We start from the raw sequence: 22950 nt of genomic DNA on the forward strand, positions 1-22950 counted from the left end.
AAGTTTATACAATTGTGATATTTCGACTCAATTTCCATGTTAAACCGAAAATGACTCATAGCAATTTCTAAATGACGCCATCTTAAAAACTTCAAGACTCAGTTCACAATTTACAATCAAGTCCAAGTTGTCTCCAATTTTCATAGATTAACTATGCACCCAACAACATGAGCTTGGACTTGTCTCAAGTTGTTGGATTGGTTAATGTAATTAGTGCTTAGACTGAAATCTAAGCCTTGGCTGTACAACTGGCCCTAGTTTACTTTATCAATATATTGTGGTTTTGCTGCTTACAGCGTCTCTGTATCCTTTGCCTCATTCTTAATGGCATTCTGTCCATCGATCAGTATTGTGGAGCTCATCAAACAGCAGTGGATTTGATCATCACAGAATCTTTTTGTACAGAACAAGAAAAACAAAACAAGACGTATAAACTTGTATTATGTATAATATTCTATATTATGTATAATATTTTTTCGTTTAATAAAGGCTAAAATCGAAAGAAAAGAAGCGATATTGTATGGAAGAGAAATCAATAATAAGGTTATTAAGTCCGGCGCACTCTGTCGCGCTGCTATCGCCGGTCCGACTGGTCCGACTGGTCCGACTGGTCCGGTGCTCTAACGGTCGAGGTTATAGAGGTTGGTCGTGCACAGACGTTGTAGTGTTGGAGACATGTCATATATATTAGGCAAAAATTGATACCTTTTTTCTCAACCGGTAGACCCGGTCGACCGCCTATCTACCCTGTACATTACATTAACCTTAACACCCAGCAGTTATATAGAAATGAACTGATTACAAATGTTATTACGGTTTACAAAATGACCCTGCCGATTAGGAGAAACAAGGTATCAATTTTTTAACCTTATGAACGAACGATAACCATGGGTATCTATAAATTGCGAAGGTCCGTCATCCAAACTACTTATTGTGTTTGCCACAAAATACGACGACCGCAATCGTGCGCTGAAAAAAGAACATGGCCATAGGACCTCTATAGTCATTCTGTCACTTAGCCGGTGCTTGCCGGTTGACAGACCCGACTGGCGACACCATCATCTCTTCAAACATGTATATATCAGTTTTCGGTACTTTTATACGTACACGAGACTTCTGCGGCATATTCGATAGGCTATTACACCCGTTCTTGAGGGGTCCGGCGATTAAACCTGGCCGCAGAAATGTTTACACGTTTGATATTATCCGACGCCGCCGTATAAGCGACCAAATCAGCGGGGTTTACTCTATACACACAGGCCCGACTGATGAATCGGCCCGGCGATGCGGAAAGTGTGCGGCGGACTTCGAGGTAAAAAAAAAGAAATTCGCTACGACATATTACAAAGAAAAAAACATTAATCTCGAATCAAGCGCTATAGCTGCTCAGCGTAGGTTTAGATACATTGGTACGTATATAGGCTAACTCTATGCAACGTAGAATATCATTTCAATTCATATCTTTCGTTTACGATCCAAAGAAAGTTTTGAGTATTTACCCCCTTTTCATTACTGTTACATTTGTTCACAACAAAAAATATCGGACTTCTAAGTTCTAATAAACTCGAGGAAACCCTTCAACGTTCGAATACGGAGTGTTTCATCGAGATTATCGAATAACAATTAGTTACATCATCATATCCCAGGGAATCATTTCTCAGATTAAAAAGTATCATAACATTTTCTATTTTTACATTTGTACACAGATTTCTTAAAAGGGAAAAATATAACTACGAAAGGAAAGTATATATAATACCTGCACCCGAAAGCGGAGACGAAAATGTCTCGGAAAGCATACATTTACATTTAAAAAATAGCGACAGCAGCAAAGAAAAATAACAGGTCCGTTAATGAAATAAAATGGTTCGATATGACTCGTATAAATGATCAGTATCTGAGCCCAAAATATATGATGGATAAATAAAATAACGCGTTGTAAGTAATTATAATATTGAATCGGAATGTACGATCTTCATCCTCGCTTGCCAGGGCCGACATCTCAAAAAATAATCGAAATATCCACCAGGCCCGCGGAGGAGGATGAGTAATATCACATTATCTTTGTTGATAAAATAATTTTAGGATTTTATTGGGTGTAGAAATAATCACGCGATTTTTGGCATTGTGGACGGCCGCATAGTAGGACTCGAGCTCGTAGTCGGAGAGGGGGTTGGTCCGTTCGAACGCACGAACGAGACATTAGGTCCCCTCACTTTTTCAACTATCCTCTAACCAACTTTTAAAGAACTCATTCCTGTAATTTCAGTAATCTTTAGTTCAATGAAGCCGGTCGCAATTGACAAGGCATGTAATAGGATTACGATTCGCAAACAACATATAAGTACCGCTTGTCTCTCGAACGAACCCCCATTTTAAAAATTCCAGGCTACGAGCTTTTAGGCGTTTCGTTATTCCCGGACATGGATGGAATTGTGAAAGTTGGAATGGATGTCTCGGTCTGTCGCAGGACGGAAAAATCGAATTCAATTCGTCAGAGGAAACCGAAAAAACATACAATATGGGGTCAGTTGCTCAAAAGTCGATGAATAAATACCATAGTAACAATGAACTTTAATTGGTTTCCATAGACTATGCGAGAATGTAACGTTTCGATTCAATTCTATGGGCCATTTTCATTTATTTTGGGTTTTTCACCTTATTTTGATGAACTTTTAATTGTCACTATATTAACTATCCACTGGTTAACTCTAACCAACTTTTGAGCGAGCATGGCCCCACATGATAGTCGCATAGGTTTTAGGTGCCTAAGAGGGTTTGCACGGATGCCATCGCGTATTTGTGACTTTTTACTTCTACGAGTGGCTTGACGGCAAATATTTATATGGTGTCCCTGACGATGAGATGTATGAAAGTGTATTCGCGTCGTGTTTACAGTATTCACTTCAAACATGTCGACCTTGGATCTACAGAAGTCGACCTGTCGTACTACAAACGGTTTCTTATTATTTCAGCACCGCGAAACCCAACAGTAACATCGCAAAGACGGCAAATCCGGAGCCTGGAAACAAAATAAACAACGTGAGAATTGTCCATCGATCTCAACCCACTCAGCGCCACTCAGGGCAGTATCAACAGGTCTGAGGTTTTTACCCCCTCAAAACGGTGACCGACACTTAGAAAATTGTTAATGGGTTCAGGTATCTTTCCCTGATTGAACCCGCAGAGCGCTAAACATATCAGGTTCCCCTCAACCCGCAGAGCGCTAAACTTAGCAGGTTCCCCTCAACCCACAGAGCGCTAGCTAAACTTAGCAGGTTCCCCTCAACCCACAGAGCGCTAGCTAAACTTAGCAGGTTCCCCTCAACCCGCAGAGCGCTAAACTTAGCAGGTTCCCCTCAACCCGCAGAGCGCCAAACTTAGCAGGTTCCCCTCAACCCGCAGAGCGCTAAACTTAGCAGGTTCCCCTCAACCCACTGAGCGCCAAACTTAGCAGGTTCCCCTCAACCCGCAGAGCGCTAAACTTAGCAGGTTCCCCTCAACCCGCAGAGCGCTGGCTAAACTTAGCAGGTTCCCCTCAACCCACTGAGCGCCAAACTTTGCAGGCACCCATCAAGCCGCAAAGTGCCAGATTGGTAGATACACGGGAGATTCCACTTGATGATAGCTGTTTGTCAACTAGTCAATTCCAAGCCTGTGATTTCTTTATTCAGCCTATGCATTGATAGTTAATACTGATACCTGTTATAGAAACGGCCGCGGAGGTTTTCTTCAGACTGGTTATACACGTATCTTGTGATGCTTTGTCGTCGAACCTTTTCTTGCATATTACGGCCTTGCGCACTTCGGGCAGTTCTTTCAATACGTCGTCCCTCAATTCCATAGCTTGTGCCTTAGTCAAAGCCGCAATGTTTTTATCGGACATTCCCTGCAGGCAAAACCGGGAAGCTATACTGTGTGACGTCGAACATTATTCGATAAGTAATGAAATATCCAAAAAAAAACATCATGGCGTCATTATATACCTTCATCAGCGTGTCGTCCATCAAGCTCATCGCTTCGTTAGTTATGAATTTTACCGTTGTGTCAGGAATCTTGTTGAAGTTCGTTACGTCGAGATAAGCTGCAGCATTAAAAAAAAGAAACATCATCGAAATCTATTCACGAAGGTGCTGCTGTAAATCATCGATGAAAGCAATACGAGACTGTGAGGTCTGTGCGGTGAGGTTGATATATTAAATTCAACAGAAAACGAATAAGTCATTCCTGGTGATGATGTGTAGAGGTGAAAATAAACATTTCTTTTTGATGGAACGACATTTTTTTGTTCGTTCTAACGAAAAACATTTCATTTCCGAAAAAAAAAATTTCATCGTTTCATTCGCAGGGCTCTATTGGGATATAGTCGAAAAACGTTGAATAAACCACTACTTGCTCAATGAAACATTTCGGACTTTAATTTCGTATCAGATTGCAGCTCGCTTCTACTTACCGACAAGAATGTTCATGTCCGCGTACGTTGTCTGATGCCACAAGTCCGGTGTTTTAAGCGCATCAGTATGTATGGCTATCTTGGAGATGGCCTTCATCCTATCCTCTGAACAATCTCTATTTGCGGAGTTTGACAGTAGTGTTATCGCGGACCTGCACAGAAAATCGATTCATATCTAAGCATGTTTGAAATGATATATATAATATACATATGCACTATCATAGTCTTTAACGACCCAACGATCACGTGCCAGTTCCATCCAGTTTACGGGTCAATATTTGACTCCGAGAAGTTTGATAAAACCCGCAAAGAATATCTAGGATCCATTTCCACAGTCCACAGTTCTAGCATAAAACTCGGGGGTTAAAAACATCGGAAATGAACTTTTTTTTTTGATAAGTCAAACAATAACGACAAGATATAGCTGCTAAGACAGCGATGACGGGTTTTCTGCAAAGCCGCACCATGCCATTTAGGATGATGGGAATTTAGATACATAGAATATAACGCATTGATTCGGTACTAATTTTAATAAGTCCGCCCAAGATATCTTGGGCGATGTAATAGACCAATGAAGGGTTTGCGGTCAGGGTTTGGGTAAACTTCAGCGGGAGGCAATCAAACCCTGACAAGCAAGGACAAGCAAGGATGCACTAATAAATACCGGGGATACTACTTACTTCACAGTGCCTGGTTTAAGTTTGTTTATTTCGGCTACGTCCGCTTCGCAGATTATGTACGTAATAAGGGCTACCTCTACGTTTGTGGCAGTTGCAAAATCCATTGGACAATCCTTGATCATCTTCGCCACCAACTTTTGTTTCTGCATTTAAGGTAACAGTACTGAACGGATCTGACAGGGGCTAAACAACGAGGATACCGGCATCGCTATACTATGGCAAGCGAGCATCCACCAGGTGGCATCTACATTCCGCTGAATCAACTTCGTAGATCAATTTTCGATGAAAACTTTACCATACACTGAGTTCGATTTGTTTGATAACCTTTTGATTTCGGAGGCTTAAATAACAATTCAAATTTAATGGAGAACCACAAAACCAGCTATCCCACCAGATGACGTGATGAGCAGTAGGTCGTCCCTTGTCAAAGTAAGTTCATTTTCAATGACCTTTGAAGTGGATTTTTAGACTCCCCAATCCATAGATTATCACAGCACCACCAAATATACAATACTTTCATTCTTCTACTCGGATATCGGTAATTTTCACAAATAACTGATTCATTTAAGGGAAAAGTTCATTCGGATTTAATTGAAATGTACAAAGATGTCCAACTATCTACTAGCGAACCTGGTGGATCATCGCCTGCCATACGTGGAATCCTCGATTGCCACAGTAGCTATGCAGGTACCCCGTTGATAATTGAATCGAATGCTACTCTATATGTATTCGTTTGTTTATTTCTGTTTTACGTCGTTCGGGTCTTGGTTTCCCGAGGTTAACCCTGTTGTGGCCTACTTAAGGAGTCATTTTCTACCTACCGTGGCTTTGTCGAAGTCTTTAGTGCCACCAATCGCAGATACAATATTATCGTCGGTTACGATTAGAGAAGCGATTTCTGCATCGTTCATCTTAGCGATACATGACGGAATGCTTTCAATATGGTTGCTCGTAAGATTCGCTACCATGGTCACTGTGTCCCCGAATACCTGTAAAATCATTCGTGAGATGTTTCCAATGAAATTATATTCTATCTATTGACAAAAATAATATCGAGTACTAATTTTTCGAAAGATGCGATTTTCCACTGAAATAGTATTCCCGAAGATGTCTATTGGAATGTAGTCGAAACGTCGAATAAACTACTAGCTCAAGGAAAACATATTTCGGATTTTATATTTTTCGTCATCATAGTGGGATTCTCTACAGACCACTCAAAATTAATTGACTGATAAATATTAATGAATGGCGCTGTGTTCTTGTAATTCAAAAGCAAGGGACAGTCGATTCCGATTGTTTGGATAGGAGTTTAATCGAGATAAAGAGTTCAAACTTGTTTCCTATAAGACATGTTTCAATTGAATCGCCTACCCTTGCTTGGAAGAGGCGATCCAAAATAGCGCGATCTTTCCAGCCTACATTTGCTCCACACAGGACAGTATAACAATTCCGCATGTCAGCTACGGCTATCGCATTTATTTCAGCTGTGGTCAATGTTGCTATCTGATTTGCCGTTTGCAAAACCCTGATTTCGTCGCATTTGTAAGTTTTAGCGGTCGCTGTAATTGAGAAATAAGATTCACTAAGCACAAGCATATATGGTTAAGAGGAGAGATGAGACGGTAGAGGTAGAGGTAGAGGTAGAGGTAGAGGTAGAGGTAGAGGTAGAGGTAGAGGTAGATGGGGATATATTTCTGCTTACATCTTTTTCTCCTCTTTCCAGCCGGAGTTCCTAGCGCGGCCGCCGCTTTCTTCATCTCGCTGATGTTCACTTCTTTGTATTTCTTGAGTAGCCCATTCATTCGCTGGCGTCGAGATTTATCGGCCGGTATTTCACATTCGTCGTCGCTATCATCATCTCGACGTTCCCCACGCTGGCCACCGCGACACATCTTTTCATTACCCAGGGCCGTCTTTAGATAGAAGAGAACAGCAGGTGAATGCGTGATGTCTGTGTGACGTCACTCATTCATTCATTCATTCACAAATTTTTCACAAATTCGAAGCTATCTTTTTCTTAGTCAAAAGGCTTGACGCTTGGATCTCTCGCCTCACGATCGTCTCACGACTGAAACGTCTTTAACTTAATCATTGTCTTTGATCTTGTACAACTCATATTTTCCTTTTAAAACTTGTAACTACTCAATGATATCGTGTTATTATGTCATTGATTATCAAATCCAGTTCTATTCTATTTATTAGTAAACTGACCGCTGGTATTTTGCTAAGATCCGGCAGCAAAGTCATTAAGTTTCCATAGGCCGCCGCTTTTACCGGGGCATCTTCGGCCGCCCATGAAGACGGTTTAACTGCCCTAAAGATTGAATATGAAAAATCACGATTAATTTTGAATAGGATGAACTCTTTTTAGTCGGGCGTAGGTCGGCCGGCGACACGATTCCCAGCGACCGTCAGCGACGATCCCGTCACAAACACCCCGAGCACCCTTGCGACTGTCAGCGATATCAATCACTTTCTGCGATGCGATGCGACGACTGATAGAGACACTACACGTCACTGACGAACACATCACAAGTCGACCTATACCGCCTTAAGAGTTCGCGCAATCGTCGGTTTTCAAAACGCCGATTCAAAAAAGTTTAAACAAGTTTATATTTGTGAGATATTTTTTTCACACGAAATCCTTACGTCATTTCCTTTTTAAGCAGAGTTTCTAGGATTTTGTTCCACGATTTGCAGGCGCCGAAAGTCTCAATCGTTTGGTCAAATGCAGTTGTGTTGAGGACTGTGCTTTTGAACTGTGCGTCCGTCAATTCGGCCGCTAAGTTAGGTCCCAATGTGACGATATCCTCAGCTGCTATAGTACCGTTATTAATACTCTGGAAAAAAGAAAACTTGAAATTATGTAAGTGATTGACGTTCAATTTTATAACGGGAGCTACATTAGAATATATGTATAAATGTTTTGATTTTTTTTTTGTTAAAAGTTGTAAATTTGAAAACCTTCAATAAATCTAATAACCATGAACTCAAAGCAATATTTGATGTTTGCTTTGTGATAGTGATTTTGCGCAATAGAATATTGATTACCTCGCTGTACGTGGATAATACATACGGATAATGATTTCTACAAGGAAATCGCTGCTTGGGCTAGTTCGATGCAGTCAAACATGCTCAAATCTGTTACTATACAGGTGGCTCCCTTCGTGACTATTGTTACCGCTCCTCAAACCCAGCCACCATTCTAACGGCGCTCCCCATAGGTAAGGCGGGAAAAACTCTTCTGCTGTGTACGCGGCAGATCTCCCTAATAAGTTCCTTTCCTTACTTACCTTGAGGCAATCGAAGCATTTCGTGGTGTATTTTGCCCAGAATGCGTACGGTCGGCATACGCCTTCGACTTGGCCGATCTGTTTGCAGACTTCGTAGGAAGTTGTAGCTGGTAGTACCGTCTCGTTGCAGATATCCTCTATTCTGTTAAAATCACGCGCATATCAATTGTATCAATTATAGCAATGATAGCAGACGTCAAGTGGAATCAGTGAAAATCCATTATAACATCATCAACTGGCGTACCGAGAAAAACTCGGCGATGTCAAGAATGGTTTTTTCATTGATTGATGCATTGAAGAGAAATGCGGCCAATTACGTTTAATTTTGGGCCTTAGGTCGATTTTTCGAGTTTAAAACAACGACTTCTATGCCCATTGACTGCATTAATCTTCCATTAAAATTTTAATTCGGCATGTTAGATCTCAGAAAAAAATCATGTTTGCTTTAAGTGAACTCTTGACATTGAAAAAGGCGTTATAGCGGATTTTAAATACGAGTCGATATTGATACACTTACGGTGTATAGATGGCGCATGGTCCCAGTGCTGCCATGGCGTCTGCGTCTATAATACCATCCGGGGCTCCATCACCGTCATTATCTAGAGCCATAATTGCCGCTTTCGCATTGTCGAACGCTTTTTTTCTCTACATGCAGAAATCAACGAGAAACTTCGTTAAGCATATTGATACAATGAGTTGGTTTATCTTTGTATTTCGTATCATACTGTTCGGGCAAAAGTAAAATTACCGATAAAATCGGCAAAATACTGGATGAAATTGGATGAATTCAGGAAATCCTGCATTAGAAGAGGGCGGCCTGAGGCTCAAACGTTGGTTAAACTCTAAACCCGTCTACCCAGTTCAATAGTTCTTATGTTAGAATTTTAATAGTCGAATAAGATACTCAGTCATACAAAAGAACCAAAGAACCACAACCATTTCGGCTGTTGACTAACACCAGCCATCATCATAGTATATTATCATAGACACATCAACTCTTTCACTTAGAATGTGGTTAATGTCACCATGTGACACTCTGTCATCTGTATTCCCTTCCACTTTATCTAATCATAACCGTTTAGAATTTTGTGGTTTCTATGGTACCCCTTGTTGTTTTTACAGCTAGTTCTGTTCAACTTTGTTCTGACACATATCATTGCTTTTGAGCTATGAGTTCTTTTTCTGGTCATTCCACCTGATGATGGCCGTTAGTCAACAGACGAAACGTTGTAATTTCATTTTCATAAATTCTATCGTATAGAATTCGAATTGAGGGACTTTATTTCAAATATGGATGATTTACACCCATTTTTCGCAATGGCCTTCGGTCTTTTGTGTTTTTTCTATCCTCTTATTACCTACCACATTATTGGTGACGTATGGAAAAACATCGGGAGAACAGAACAAATTACCGAGTTCGATTTTTCCAAGCGTCAGTGTATCCAACAGACCAACGGTAAACATCGGTCCGATGACTTTCATAACCGCTCTGAAAATACGAAATCGAAACCGGGTTATTTTCACGTTCAGCTTTTGACGGAGATTAGTACGTAAATCAATAGATGAAACGAGCCGTACTTCAAATCGGGTTCCGAGAGGGCCTTGATGTCTGGGATTTTATCCAGTAAACATTGTACCTGGAAATAAGATTAAAACCCACAAATTTAAAAGATAAAATACGACATTTTATGTATCAAGGATTAAATTTCTCCTCCGAGTACGGCTATTTTACCATTAAATCCATTATCGTCTCACCTCGCGAAAGCATTTAGCTAAAACATTCTTTTCTTTCCAGAAAAAAACCACTTAACCAACACAAAAAGCTCGCCAAAGCGAAAGTAAAAATACCATCGTTTAAACTAAACTGTAATCTTAATAAACTCACCAAGGCTTTTTTACCACCGACAATACTTTTCATAGTCTTGATTGTAGCTAAATCTAGGTTTGCACAAACGTCATTGGACGGCACCACTTCAATGAGTGCTTCATTAGCCGCTACGACAGCATTGGCCTGTTTATCGGTAGCTGTACGCTACAAAATTAAAACGAAAATGGAATTGAAATTTCACATTATGACTCTCTGCATGTGTTAAGCAACGTTGGCTTAGATTTTTTGCATTAATTCGTGTATCTAAAAGTTAACTGTTTTTCAAGCTCTCAAAAGAAATCGCCAAGCTTTGTGAAAATGTTACCGTGGTCACTATGTGCATCCGCGTGGCGATATCCATCATGAGAATCTGTGGCAGTATGGCGGGATCTTTCAGCAGATTCGTGCAAGCAGCCGCGGGCAACAACTTAATCTCCGTATAAGGCTTCAACCCCAACGTAGCTTTTACGTCTTCAGTAAATGAAGCTACCGTAGACGTAGCTGTGAGTGTAGTGACCGCGCTGCATTTAGCGATGATCGGACTCTAAACATGGTACATAAAACAAAAAATTAGAAATTAGAAAATTAGAATTAGCTTATGACCAAATTGCGCATTGATATTCAGAATATATAGAATATACATATATATAGCAAACAGTACCATATCGCGGTATTTCGTTGCAGCTAGTAGTTTAAGGAGGTTCTGATGACAAAGAACGGCCTTCGGCACTTGTCTGAATACGGTCGGCTTTTGAAAACCTACAGTACACCCGTGTGTGTTAACGACAGCCGGGACAGTGTTGGCAGCCGTGGCCTTCAACGCAGTAATTTCGGCTGCAGTGAATGTGCATTTCTTTGTAACCATCTTCAAAACCTGAAAGCGCGGAAATTTCATCTCTTGATAGGAATTTTTGATGAACTTAGATTCCGGTTACGCAGTGGTTAGTCTAAACTTTTCTATACATGACTTACCTATAATTCAAAAATATGGTTACAGAGCAGCAACAACGGGTGTATATGTGTGACGGCTTAACGCAATGCATTTGATACACATTTTAGTAGTCGAATTTGATAGATTTTACGAGCAAAAAAACTGTGACAGAAAACCCTGATGAACTGATTTTTCCGTGACTGTAGAAATCGATTCATGCATTCATTCTGATGCCGGTTGAGGTGACACGGATTTGATAGTCTTCAATTTACCTTTATATCAATGCCTTCTTCGGTCAATCCGAACGGGACGCACAGATCTTTACATTGATACGTACTGTCGAACACGACCGCATCGATTTTAGCGAGCGGAATATATTTCACCATATTTCCAAGTCTTCAAGAAATAGATGAAAATACGCTTTTAATACATATTCATCTCTGTATAACTGTGGCCACGATTTATCAGGCGAGCAATATTGAACGAATCACTTACGCTTTTAGGTTAGTTACGGTAAGAGCTGTGTTGCCTTTGGCTTTAGTGATCTTGAGTATAACTTTTTTTAGGCAGCCTCCGATCTGACCCATCCCCCTCGACCGCGGCGGTGGCTTCTTGCCTCCGTCTTCTTGTTGACGACTGGAACAGCTTTTCGGTCGATTGAAATCAAAGTTTAGCGTTTTCAATTTCGCAACGTCCGCCTGCAATGAAACAGATTTACATCCTGTATATTTCAAATATCGAATAGGTTTTATTTGAACTTAGCTGTGAGATCTTAACTCACAACTGTTTAACTGGGTGCGGTCATTTTTCGGAAACTCCAAATAAGAGTGATTTTTTAAATTGATAATAGATGTGATATTAATGGCTATACAAGAAAACTAACTTAAAAGTTTATTGACGCCTTAGAAAATAACATACATATATGGCTTAATATAGTCGACGATGAATTGTACAATATGAATGTAATATTGGGATCAATCATGATATTCAAATTGCCATTAAAATCCATTATCAAAAAGACATGAAAATGCATTGAATAGAAATAAGAATCATGAAATCTAATAAATAAAAAAATGAATACTTATATATATTCACAATTGTTATTGTTATTTTGAAACGCTAATATTGATGACGTAGTGCGCATCGACTGGCACATTTCCCGCACCAACAGGAGTTATCAGATGTAAAAAAAACATTTTTGTAACGTTTTTTAACGGCGTCAAAAACGACGATTCGAATGATAGGACTTTTTACCTCTGTGATAGTTGTAGGTAATTTCGTGCACGCTCTCGCGTTGAAGAATGGGATGAAAAGCACAAATTGTGTGAACGGTGTTGCCGACGTTACCAACGTCGTTTTCATCTTTACAGCCGCGAATAAATCCGCCGCTTTTTTGAACGCGTCAACATTATTCTTGATCTCCGTTTCCGTTCCGCATGTTGCTCCTATTTTGTCCAACCTAAAAATGCATGGTTATCGCTTTTCTAATTAATCGGAGTGCGAATCATTAAAATAAAAGAAATAAAAGGGCAAGGAGAGAAAAACATTTCAAAAATCTTACGTTATAGGCGTTTTTGAGTGAAGTCATTGGACTTCAGACTTTGTATCTGAACCATATATAGAGTGGTTAGTAAGTAAGTTATCTATTTGTCACAATGAATATGTACAATATTTTCTTTTTCATAAAATGCTTATTAATTGATAATGAAATTAGATTAAAAATATATGTTAAGAAGATTTCAAGATTTCAACAATTTCGTTGTACTGTGTTTTATATTGTAAAGCGCAGCGATTATCTTATAGATCTGCGCTATATAAGAAAATATACCATTAATATTATTAAGAATACATCGCTCAAATCTTGGATTACTCCAAGCACAAATCAACTTACACTGCAGTGAGCTGTGCGGCCGATCTTTGCTGCGTAGCTACCAACTCTCCGAGGAACGGGGATCCTTGTAAGGTGACCAGCAACTGGCGGCAGGTTAGTTTACCGATGGCAGCGGCCGTGTAGACCGCAGCGTCACCACCGAAAACACCAGCTAATCTTTTCATCATTTGATCCATTACGTTTTTCGCAACAGCCTATAACAACAATAACAAATATTTATTGACGTCGCTTAGGAAAGAAGAAAAATGAAAGAACAGCCGAGATACGATTTTTGCTATCACCTTCAAGGGCGCTACTTCAATCGCTGTCATTATTGCACTCCCCAAACTCGACGGCTTCAACGCATCTATAACGCCATTTAAGATCTCTTTATCCTTGAACGTTGCTATGACTTTCACGAATTCTTTGAATTGGTCCATAGTGATCTTCGTTTGGGTCCACTGCAATCAGAAAAAGAGGATTTACATACATTTTAATGGACGATTTGTTTCTTCGAGTGTAACGTGTTCGTTATTCGTTCGGGAAACGCGTTTATGCTTACGGGAAGTTGATGAAGGCATAGCGCGGGTATCTTTACGAACGAAGCTACCGGGACTGTAGTCAAATCAATCGCTGTAGTATCCTTTACATATGCGGCGATACTATTCAGAATAGTGGTTTTATCTGCGGGGGGCAGTGCATCCCATTTGGCTAACACACTATAGATAAAATAACACATTCATAGTGAATATCAATCTCTGAAATATATCAACACATTTATCGTTATCAAATCTTTACAAGTTTCGTCGTTCTTACTTTGCACGGAGGGTCTTGATCGGCGCAGAATTGAACGATTGTGCCTCTCCATAAGTCGGCCTGCAAAAAGAAAGCGGCTGTGAATTGAACAATATCCTGATGATTTTTTCATGTTGGGATTTTGCAATTTCCTAGAGATATTTTACACTTTAATATGGATTTTATCATCTATTCCGAAATGGTTTTTCTTGTCAGAGCGGATTTTCGAGCTCTGCTCCTCACGCGATATTGTGAAAACTCAGTGCGCGCAAGCTTCGAAGTAAACCGAAAAACAAATTCTTTTCGAAAAATACGTAACCCTTTCTACGGTGAACCACCGCGAAAGGGGACGATAGTAGGCAATTTTACTTACGCCAATGTATCCGCTGCACAGGCGACTGTAAATTTGAAAAAAAAAAATTTTAAAGAAAATTGAATTGAAATTCACTCATGATTCCAATTGATAAAAGAATCAGAACGCGTGTATCATTCATTTAACTTACACACTCGTTTGACTTTCAGGTATTCGGCTTTATCGAACGCTGCAATGAAAATATGAACGAAACTTAAGTTTGGATGTCACTGTTGATTGGTCGCGCACATGACGGGAAGAACGTGCAAGATGACCTTGATTAAAGATTCAGGATCCGTGTTTTGTTAAGATGATATAAGATAGAATCCAACAATTCGGATAGCCGTATTACAATCATTGTTATCATATTATCTCGGATATCTTGGAGTAATCGTTAAATGATTATCTTCATCCATTATCCTTACCTAGTGCCGTGCGTGGTTTTTCCTTTGGTCGCTTCGCCTCGGCTATCGTCACCAAAACTATAAATGAAGAGATAACCCGTTTATAATGCAATAAACCTAAATCATAACATCGGGACTTTTCTCTCAACCACAGTTGCACAAAAAATTCGTTTCGATCCTGATTAAGCAGACAATGGTGTATATTTTGAGCCCGAATTCGACGAAAAATCGATGAGCATCGTAATTGGTCCTTATGGTGCAACGGTTGTAATCGAGCAAGGAGGCAAGGATACGCCAGGTTCAGGCGCAGATCCATGGCCGTATCCTTTGACAGGAGCACAAAGAAATGAAAAGGGCAAATATACTGAAAAGGGGCAAGTTAAGTAACCACGCAGCCAAAACAACGTCTGGAAATTTCTGAAATTATTGTGCATTTTCATACACTTTCTAGGCACTTGAGGGACATTCAAGAGAATATAAGCTGAATATTGTGCTGTGGACCGCTGTTAGCTGTGGGGAAAAGTGCCCTGGAGAATATTGCCATTGTATTTCAAAAAGGGCGCGGAAAAATTGGGATTAGTTCGACGAATGATTATCAATTAGTACCGGGTTACAACTGGTTTCGCATCTACTCCAGATTGACGATGGTTCGTTATTTCAATTCTAGTATGATTACAGAATGTATGGCTCTGGCATAATAAAACAGTGGATGCAGTTGCCACGCGACAAGTATTTAATCTGCATTCTTCGACTGATGGTGTAGTCGATGCGGGATCAACGGCAACGGTAGATACACTGTTAGTTTTACCTGATAGTTTGTACCCTAACGCGCAATGCTGACGAAATTTGAGTTTTTTTTGTTGCGTCGATTTCAATCAAGCTTATTGACATCGCCCCATTAAGTTATCGCCCAAACGTGATTACAATTAGTTTATTGCACCACACAAAAAGAAATAACATTTGCATGGAACACAAAAAAACAGGTTCATACATGATATTCGTATTTACAGAGATTCATTAAAGAAATACAAACATAGTTTGAGGGATGATTTCACTTTGTGATTAACCTTTTTGTGAATGATGTCTGTTTATATCAATTCTGATGATTTTTTTCGGAATCAGTTTTGAGCCTGGGGATGTGAATGCAATTACGGTAGAACTCACTTAGTTCGGATAACAAGGGACTTCCTAGTTTTTTTCGAATTAAGTAAAATCCGAATTATGAATAATAGTTTACATGGTCGCTGTTTCGATGAACCAAATATTTCATCCGGATTAAGCGAAAACCGGTATTGAAAAATGCGAATTAAGCTAGTTCTTCTGTATTACTTAGTGCACTCGGTCTGAACGGTGCAATGTCGGAGGTAATCCGATTATTGATCCCAATCCGATTTGATAAACAGTTGAATCAGTATTTGATAGCTGCTTAGTAAAAAAAATAATACGTCCGTTTTGAATGCGCTTCTGTCTGAAGGGAATAAATAGAACGCACGCGCGCGGATACCACCCATGTTGCCCGGGGATACGGACAAACAACGCGGAAAAAATATTATGTCGGTATGACAACAGCGAAGCCGTACTATTCAAAGCGGGTTAGAAAGCAATTTCGTAGTGAAACATTACATATTCCGTACGGAAATCTGCACGCGCGTTTGTGTGCTAAATCTAGGGAGATTCTTAGAAACAAATGATACTACATTTTGTTAATCAAAACCTTCTCTTAATCGGAAATAATTTAATCATTGATGTAAATTCAACCTATAACGTAGATATTCTTGTTGTTTTTTTATTCGTTGAAGTGGATGCCAATTAGTCCAAATCTTATGCATGTAATTATACCCGCTCGCGTAACTGCTCGTTCTAGCGGACCTGGTTGTTTTTAGAATTGATTATACGAATTCCATTGTTTTACGCGAAAGCCGTTGCGTTTTTCGGAATCGAAAACTACACTGAGTCGTTATACACGTTTACATTGAAAATTCATTTCTATAACAAACTATATTATGTTTATTCAGGTTCAAGCGTCAGATATATGTAGACTCTGCAGTAACATTAGCTTTTAATCAATAATTCTTTATATAAGCATGTGTAATTTACATTCTAAGATATCTACGTAATCATAACTGTCCGTGTTGAGGATCGATAAAGTTCTTTTGAATTTGAATACATCGCCCCATTGAATTGAATTGTATTGACCGGCAACCAGTCTTGAATGATAGTCTATCGAAAATAAGAGTCATAAAATCTATTTTAGAAAATAAACGCAAATAATTATTTAGAGACGCCAATTCGGTCAATGTCAGCAGAGTACCGCATTCAGATACAGATTCAGACATCGATGACGTAGTGCACATCGACTACTCACACCTTGAATAACGCATAGAATTAAGCAATACATAAAAGATTATTACGGCGTCGAAAAATGGTGTTTGAAATTCGGGCAAACTTCCGACAAAGAGGAAGATATATCGTTTTGATGGTTGTTTTTTTAAACGGGTTTTTACGCATATGCCGCTCAATAAAAAGCAACATGAAACAGCGGGCAATTGAACGATTTTATGTTCCTGTTGACTTAGCACTTGATATATAAATAAAACAGTTGAGTCTCTCGAGCAATTCTACTCAGAAAACTCGCACCGAAATCACCATCAAACACCAAAGTATCAATTAAATCAAACCAACAAGAGCCTTCAAAGAATACCGAATTCCTGTTTTAGATTCACATGCACTGGTAAATACTGGTACATCAAAGCCTGACGTACGCAGACGTGGAGGACATGCACGTAAATCTTCTAGGTCTTTGTCGGAGAGAAGATAACGAAATCAACATTTGCATTACGCTACGAATTCAATACGATAGCTATAGTGGCTGATTTGGGCCACGGCAACATTTTTCGAGTACCAAAACAATGAGAAAACAAATTTCATAAGGAGCACGCAAAAATTAACAGAAGAAAGAAATTTAGCCCGCAAAAACAAATAAATTTGTTTTCTCGCGTTGATTTTTGTTTCGGCGACCCCGGCGAAGTTTGTTTTCTCGCCTCGCAAAAACAGAAATAACGCGAGAAAACAAAATATTTTTGTTTTCTTGCGTCAATATTAGTTTTCTCGTTAGCAAATTAGTTCTTAGTTTTTTCTTGGTCGAAAAATTTCAGTTTGGCTCGAATCAACCGCCATAGTTAGCAGATAAGGTCAATATAGAAAATGCGCCTAGCTCTGTATTATGGCGTTTTTACGAGCATCCGATTTTCGCGATCGATTTCGTGAACGATTTGCACCGATCGTGCGACCGAATCGAACGTTCGTAAAAATGGCGATGCATTTGGCTAATCACATGACATAAATATGGCGACGTTGAGAAAAATTTGTATCGTCATGAACTACCCGGTGCCGCCATCTTGGAAATCAAATCGCCAAATCGCTCGCCGAGTGAGTTGGTCGATTTCAAAAATCGATCGGAAAATCGTGTTCGTAAAAACGCCGATCGTGAAATCGATCGCAAAAATCGGATGCTCGTAAAAACGCCATTAGATTATTCCCACTGTTCACATTGTTACTATGGCTTAGAATTGTGCTGAAACGTCGAATGCTCATTCAGCTTTTCCTTCGTATGTTTCGGTTCTTTACTTCCTGCGTATGCAGCGAACAGATTTTTCATGACTGCGTGGTCAATTATATTTCAATTCTCTTGGCTGCATTTTTTTTCTTGTCAAATCAGGAATTAATCTAAACAGTGAGCTAGCTACATATTATTACCATTTCAATACATTATTGGTCAACTAAGTCACGCGTGAATAAAATCCCAAGACTTTTCTCTGATTTCCAGGTATACGAATGTGTCAAAGAACAATAACATTCTTTTTTATATGTATAGTTTGATGTTTGTTCATGACTCGAACTAAGGCATTCACTTTTTATGTATAGTAATAATTACTTTCATATAATCATGGGCGGGGTACGTCCATGATTACTAGTTCCTCACATCTGATGCGAATTTGGAGTAATAGACTAACAACGTGGGTGCGGTTCTCGCTGTTTAGTAGAAAAAATGATACTTAATTACTATATAGTTTCACGATTCCGATTGTGCAAACAAAAAAAATGGTCAATACGAAAATAAAGCATCGTTTTACTCGTAGCCAATACTAACTAATGTTATAGTGATTAGTTGCAGCATTTTAGATTGTCAAAATCAATTCTACTGACCATATAAACCGACCATATAAACGAAAATACACAGAAACCAGACCGTCCAATTTTCCTAGATCCGCCCATGCCCGAATTTGTCAATTGACTTATTTTACCCGTGAAGATCAATCGCTTATACGAAGTGAAATCTTGCATTCCGCAGTTTTTAGGGGTTAGTTTTCACTTTAAAATTTAATTAACTTCAAAATAGTTCACATCCAGCCACGCCATTTACTTGTCTTAACGGGGGTAAATGGGACAGTAGAAAACCACCGACCTGTTTCGGTATACTAGAAACTCTTAACAAAAACCGTTCAAAATCATATTCAAAACTACGGAAGTGCGCAACATGTGACATTTGCGCACGATACTTACGTAGTTTTTAATATGATTTGCGTTGCAAATAAAGGTCTCTTGATAAGACACGCCTTACATGGAACGTATCGCGGATACATAAAAATATCTCACATCGTGGTTCGTCGAGTATTGCCAACGCGTTTCGATTAGCGTCTAGTCTAATGATGATATAGTCGGGTGTGGTCAGAACTCTGAATCATCGGTGCGAACAAATCGCTCATCAACAGCAACCCGCCCGACGGCTAGACACCTGGTTTCCAGGATAAAAAGAAGTACTTTTTCGGCAATTTTAGACCCAAAAGGAGGGACTTGTGGACTCTGAAAGAAATACTTTCCAGTAAAATGAGGGCCCATAAGGAAGCATTTTTGCAATGCCTTGGCCCGAATACTCGTCATGTAGACCAATCATACATGTGAGGGAAATTCCATAACACTTTCCTGTATATTCAATCTTACTGACAATTGAATACCAGTTCTGAGTAAGAAAATACTTCGACAGTCGAATTCGTAACAAAATTGCGCACAAAAAGTACATAAAAATCAAATTTGGAAGGACTTTTTTACCAAGAGGAAGGACTTTAAATCAAAAAGAAGGACAAAGAAGGACTTGGAAGGACCGCTGGAAACCCTGACTTCATCGGTTCCGTTGTCGCAAAACCTTGGATGAAATTTTGATAACAGAAATAGCAGATTAGTAGATTTGAAAATGAATTTTTCTCTGGACTAAAATAGAACTACGAAACCAAAAGTCTCGATACCATCTGCAGAGAATATCGCGCCGATTCCAAAATTCGTTTAAACTAATTCAATACTAATTGGTTATTCAATTTCTTCCTTTTTAATCGCATTTTTAAATCTTTTTGAAGACATCGAGATCAAAAAGTCTTGATACCATCTGGTTCGAATATCAGTTTTTATTCGGTGTTGAACGGCGGCAAATCGATAACCGTTCGATAATGTGGTTAGAATTCTATACTAATTCGATAATGAAAGTCATTCATTTATACACGCCTAGATATATCGACTTAAAATCGATCACGAGATTGTTGTTATATTATGCGCAAGAATTTCATAAGCCTTAAGGCGTCAGCTTGTTGGTTAATTATAAACCCCCATCCATTAGCTGTAAATTAAACGACAAATTCGAAGGAAAGTTTTCAGCTTTGTTGTACACAACGCAAATAGTTCTTAATGTACCTACAATTATATCAGTTGATCATAGAATGAATTCAAAGAAATATTTTACGTATCTACATTAATATACAGTTTAAAGTGGTTTTATGAATGGAACTTCTCACCGTGTCGGTCATGTATTTTTAAAAAACTCGTTCACTTTTCATTTGAACTCTCGACAAATCTATAAACACAAAGTATGGGGTCCAAGAGAAATACTCAAAATATAACGCTTGTATTGTGTTCTAGTCAGGTTTTGACCTATCGACCGTGATTTCCCAGTAAATAACATTGTTTATATAGATAATCTCCCAACTAGTAAACGAGAAACATGAAGTCCGGTTTCGTGTAAGCAAATAATTCATTCATTCGACGTTTCAACCTAAAAGTCATAGTCATCTTAACCTAGTAGTCATCTTCATATATACTGATATTCCAAGAACAAAGAGACAAATGAAATAATTAAGGGTTGAATTGGTAGTTAACTCAGAAGAGTTTGGGGGTACGTAACTCCGCCTCAAAAAAGGATTATTCGGTCACGTGCACTTACAAAATATCACGAGCACTACGAACGTCATAGTCTATTTTCAATTAACCGCATTTTTTGAAACGTTACCATTATGAAACCTAAACAAATGTTTACCATTCAGCGTCATTTTACAAACGACAACGGTAAATCAATGTGCAAAACGTCACAGGTCCATGTGTACACATACAAGCTATTTGGCAAAATATTATTGACAAAGATGTACAAAGGCTTCCTGTGATTATATGATGAGCTCTATTTGAACGTCGAAATGTTATATTGCATTGAATATCATTAGAAGACGTATTGTAATAGTAAAGGACGTATGATTATATCGGAAGCGGCAGGCATAAATAGAAATGATAAGTAAATCGGATTATTCGGTCAAAATGGCGGATGTATACACGATTTGGAAGTCTGATATAATATGGCATGCGTATTAGGTGACAATTCAATTCTTTATTGATCCTTATTACATTTAAAATTTCCAAATTCAATAAAGTAACACATTTCAAAATAAGAAAATACAACATACAAGACACATGCGTAATTCATACAGAATAACATAAACAAGTTATTTTAATTGACAATGTCTACTTCAACCCAGACTCAAGAGGATACCGAGTGACAGCCACAAACCGGCGGCGGGGCCGGCTGGGTAGGCCACACGATATACTCCAAATCAAGTTATCAATTATTGACAATTTTCAATAAAAAAATCAAAAAACTACTGAGTCGAAGACCTCTGTATCATCTACCCAATCGCCAAATCTGATAACTCCCCAAATTCCTTAAAACTTCGATGCAATTCCACTTAGCTTATCCAAAAAATTCTACGAGACCTTTTGCGCAGGCGTCAAATAATTTATTACAATTAATTTTCTTGTTTAATATTTCGTTAACGCCCTAGGTTTTATGGTCTGGGATAGCACACTCAAACTCAATGCAGTACGAAACGGTGTCAACCGCAAAATGGATGATGCATTTTTTCATTTCAAAGCTAATTCAATTCGTTCTTGAGAACGCGTTTCACTTTGAATTACAGCTAATTTGACAGCTGAATGCCTTGAACTTTTCTGCATTTAAGAGACTCTCGAAAATCGCTTGAGGTTTGTGAGTCGCTTGGATGCAAAATCAAATCCGCCATTCTCATTTTTGCGATACGTTATATAGTGGTTTAAGCCCGCAACGCACAGGACGTGATGAAACATGGAAACATGGTTTTCCCTGCGTCCAATTTGTAGGTTAACGATGTTGATGATCTTTAATGGCATCTATGATAAGATCAGCGCCTATAATTTTTGTAAAAAGGTAAATGAGTGAATAAAACAGTATCTAATGTGTCGGGTTTAATCAAGATGTCCGGTTTTTGTTTTTATCGATAATTGCTATATGAAATTGACCTCAACCTGATTCGTACGATTTGGTAACAGCCTGTATCTGGTCCTAATTAAATATACATGTAATCTGAACACGAGCGAAATCCCTAACATCACGATTATGAATGCAGCGTCGCAGAAAACACACGGCTACACCCGGGATTCATTATATCATTCGGGAACGAAATAATCGAAATCAATTCATCAATTACAAATAAGGATGAAGCGCGCATTTTAGGACCGTGACATCGTTTATCCCGCCCCAATGTCATCACGCCCTGCCACTGGTCCCAGTGGGTTACACAATAATTGATATTATTGATAATATACATATTTTATAGACATTTATATAGGAACAGCCATGTTTCATGTTTTGGGTCGTTCAGTTTATTTGAATATTAATATAATAGAGTTAAATAAGCGCCTCCAAGCTGCTCTGTGGCTCGGTAATATTTATTCAACCCTGAATGAAAATGTGTCGTTTTAATTTTGCAAACATGTTTTCGCTTTGATTTGTTCCGAAATCGCCAGATACCTATTTAAAATCATCTCATTAAAAGATAATTCACAGGATAATTCTTTTGAAAATGGAATTTCGAGTAACCAGAAATTATTCATTTACCTGCTACGAAAAGGATAAGCAGCCACCAGTACGTTGTTGTAGCCATGGTATATCCTTTATTGT

General features: G+C 38.9%; 1 protein-coding gene across 1 annotated transcript; it reads right to left on the reverse strand.

Annotated features, from left to right (window-relative positions):
• Positions 1–489: 489 nt before the first annotated feature.
• LOC141904462 (uncharacterized) lies at positions 490–22933 on the reverse strand. The gene is made up of 28 exons (XM_074793051.1): positions 22888–22933; positions 14664–14720; positions 14390–14428; positions 14260–14284; positions 13908–13967; positions 13654–13810; positions 13394–13552; positions 13113–13306; positions 12476–12680; positions 11717–11919; positions 11494–11617; positions 10952–11164; positions 10616–10834; positions 10309–10455; positions 10002–10060; positions 9786–9912; positions 8941–9068; positions 8424–8565; positions 7780–7970; positions 7342–7444; positions 6833–7043; positions 6502–6689; positions 5952–6119; positions 5131–5273; positions 4451–4602; positions 3984–4081; positions 3700–3886; positions 490–3019 (listed from the first exon to the last, which is right to left on the reverse strand). The coding sequence occupies exons 1-28, from the start codon at positions 22931–22933 to the stop codon at positions 2964–2966; spliced, it is 3801 nt and encodes a 1266-aa protein (XP_074649152.1). The 3' UTR covers positions 490–2963.
• Positions 22934–22950: the final 17 nt, after the last annotated feature.

This window comes from Tubulanus polymorphus, chromosome 4 (genome assembly GCF_964204645.1).
Source record: "Tubulanus polymorphus chromosome 4, tnTubPoly1.2, whole genome shotgun sequence".
In the NCBI taxonomy this organism is placed as follows: Eukaryota; Metazoa; Nemertea; class Palaeonemertea; order Tubulaniformes; family Tubulanidae; genus Tubulanus; species Tubulanus polymorphus.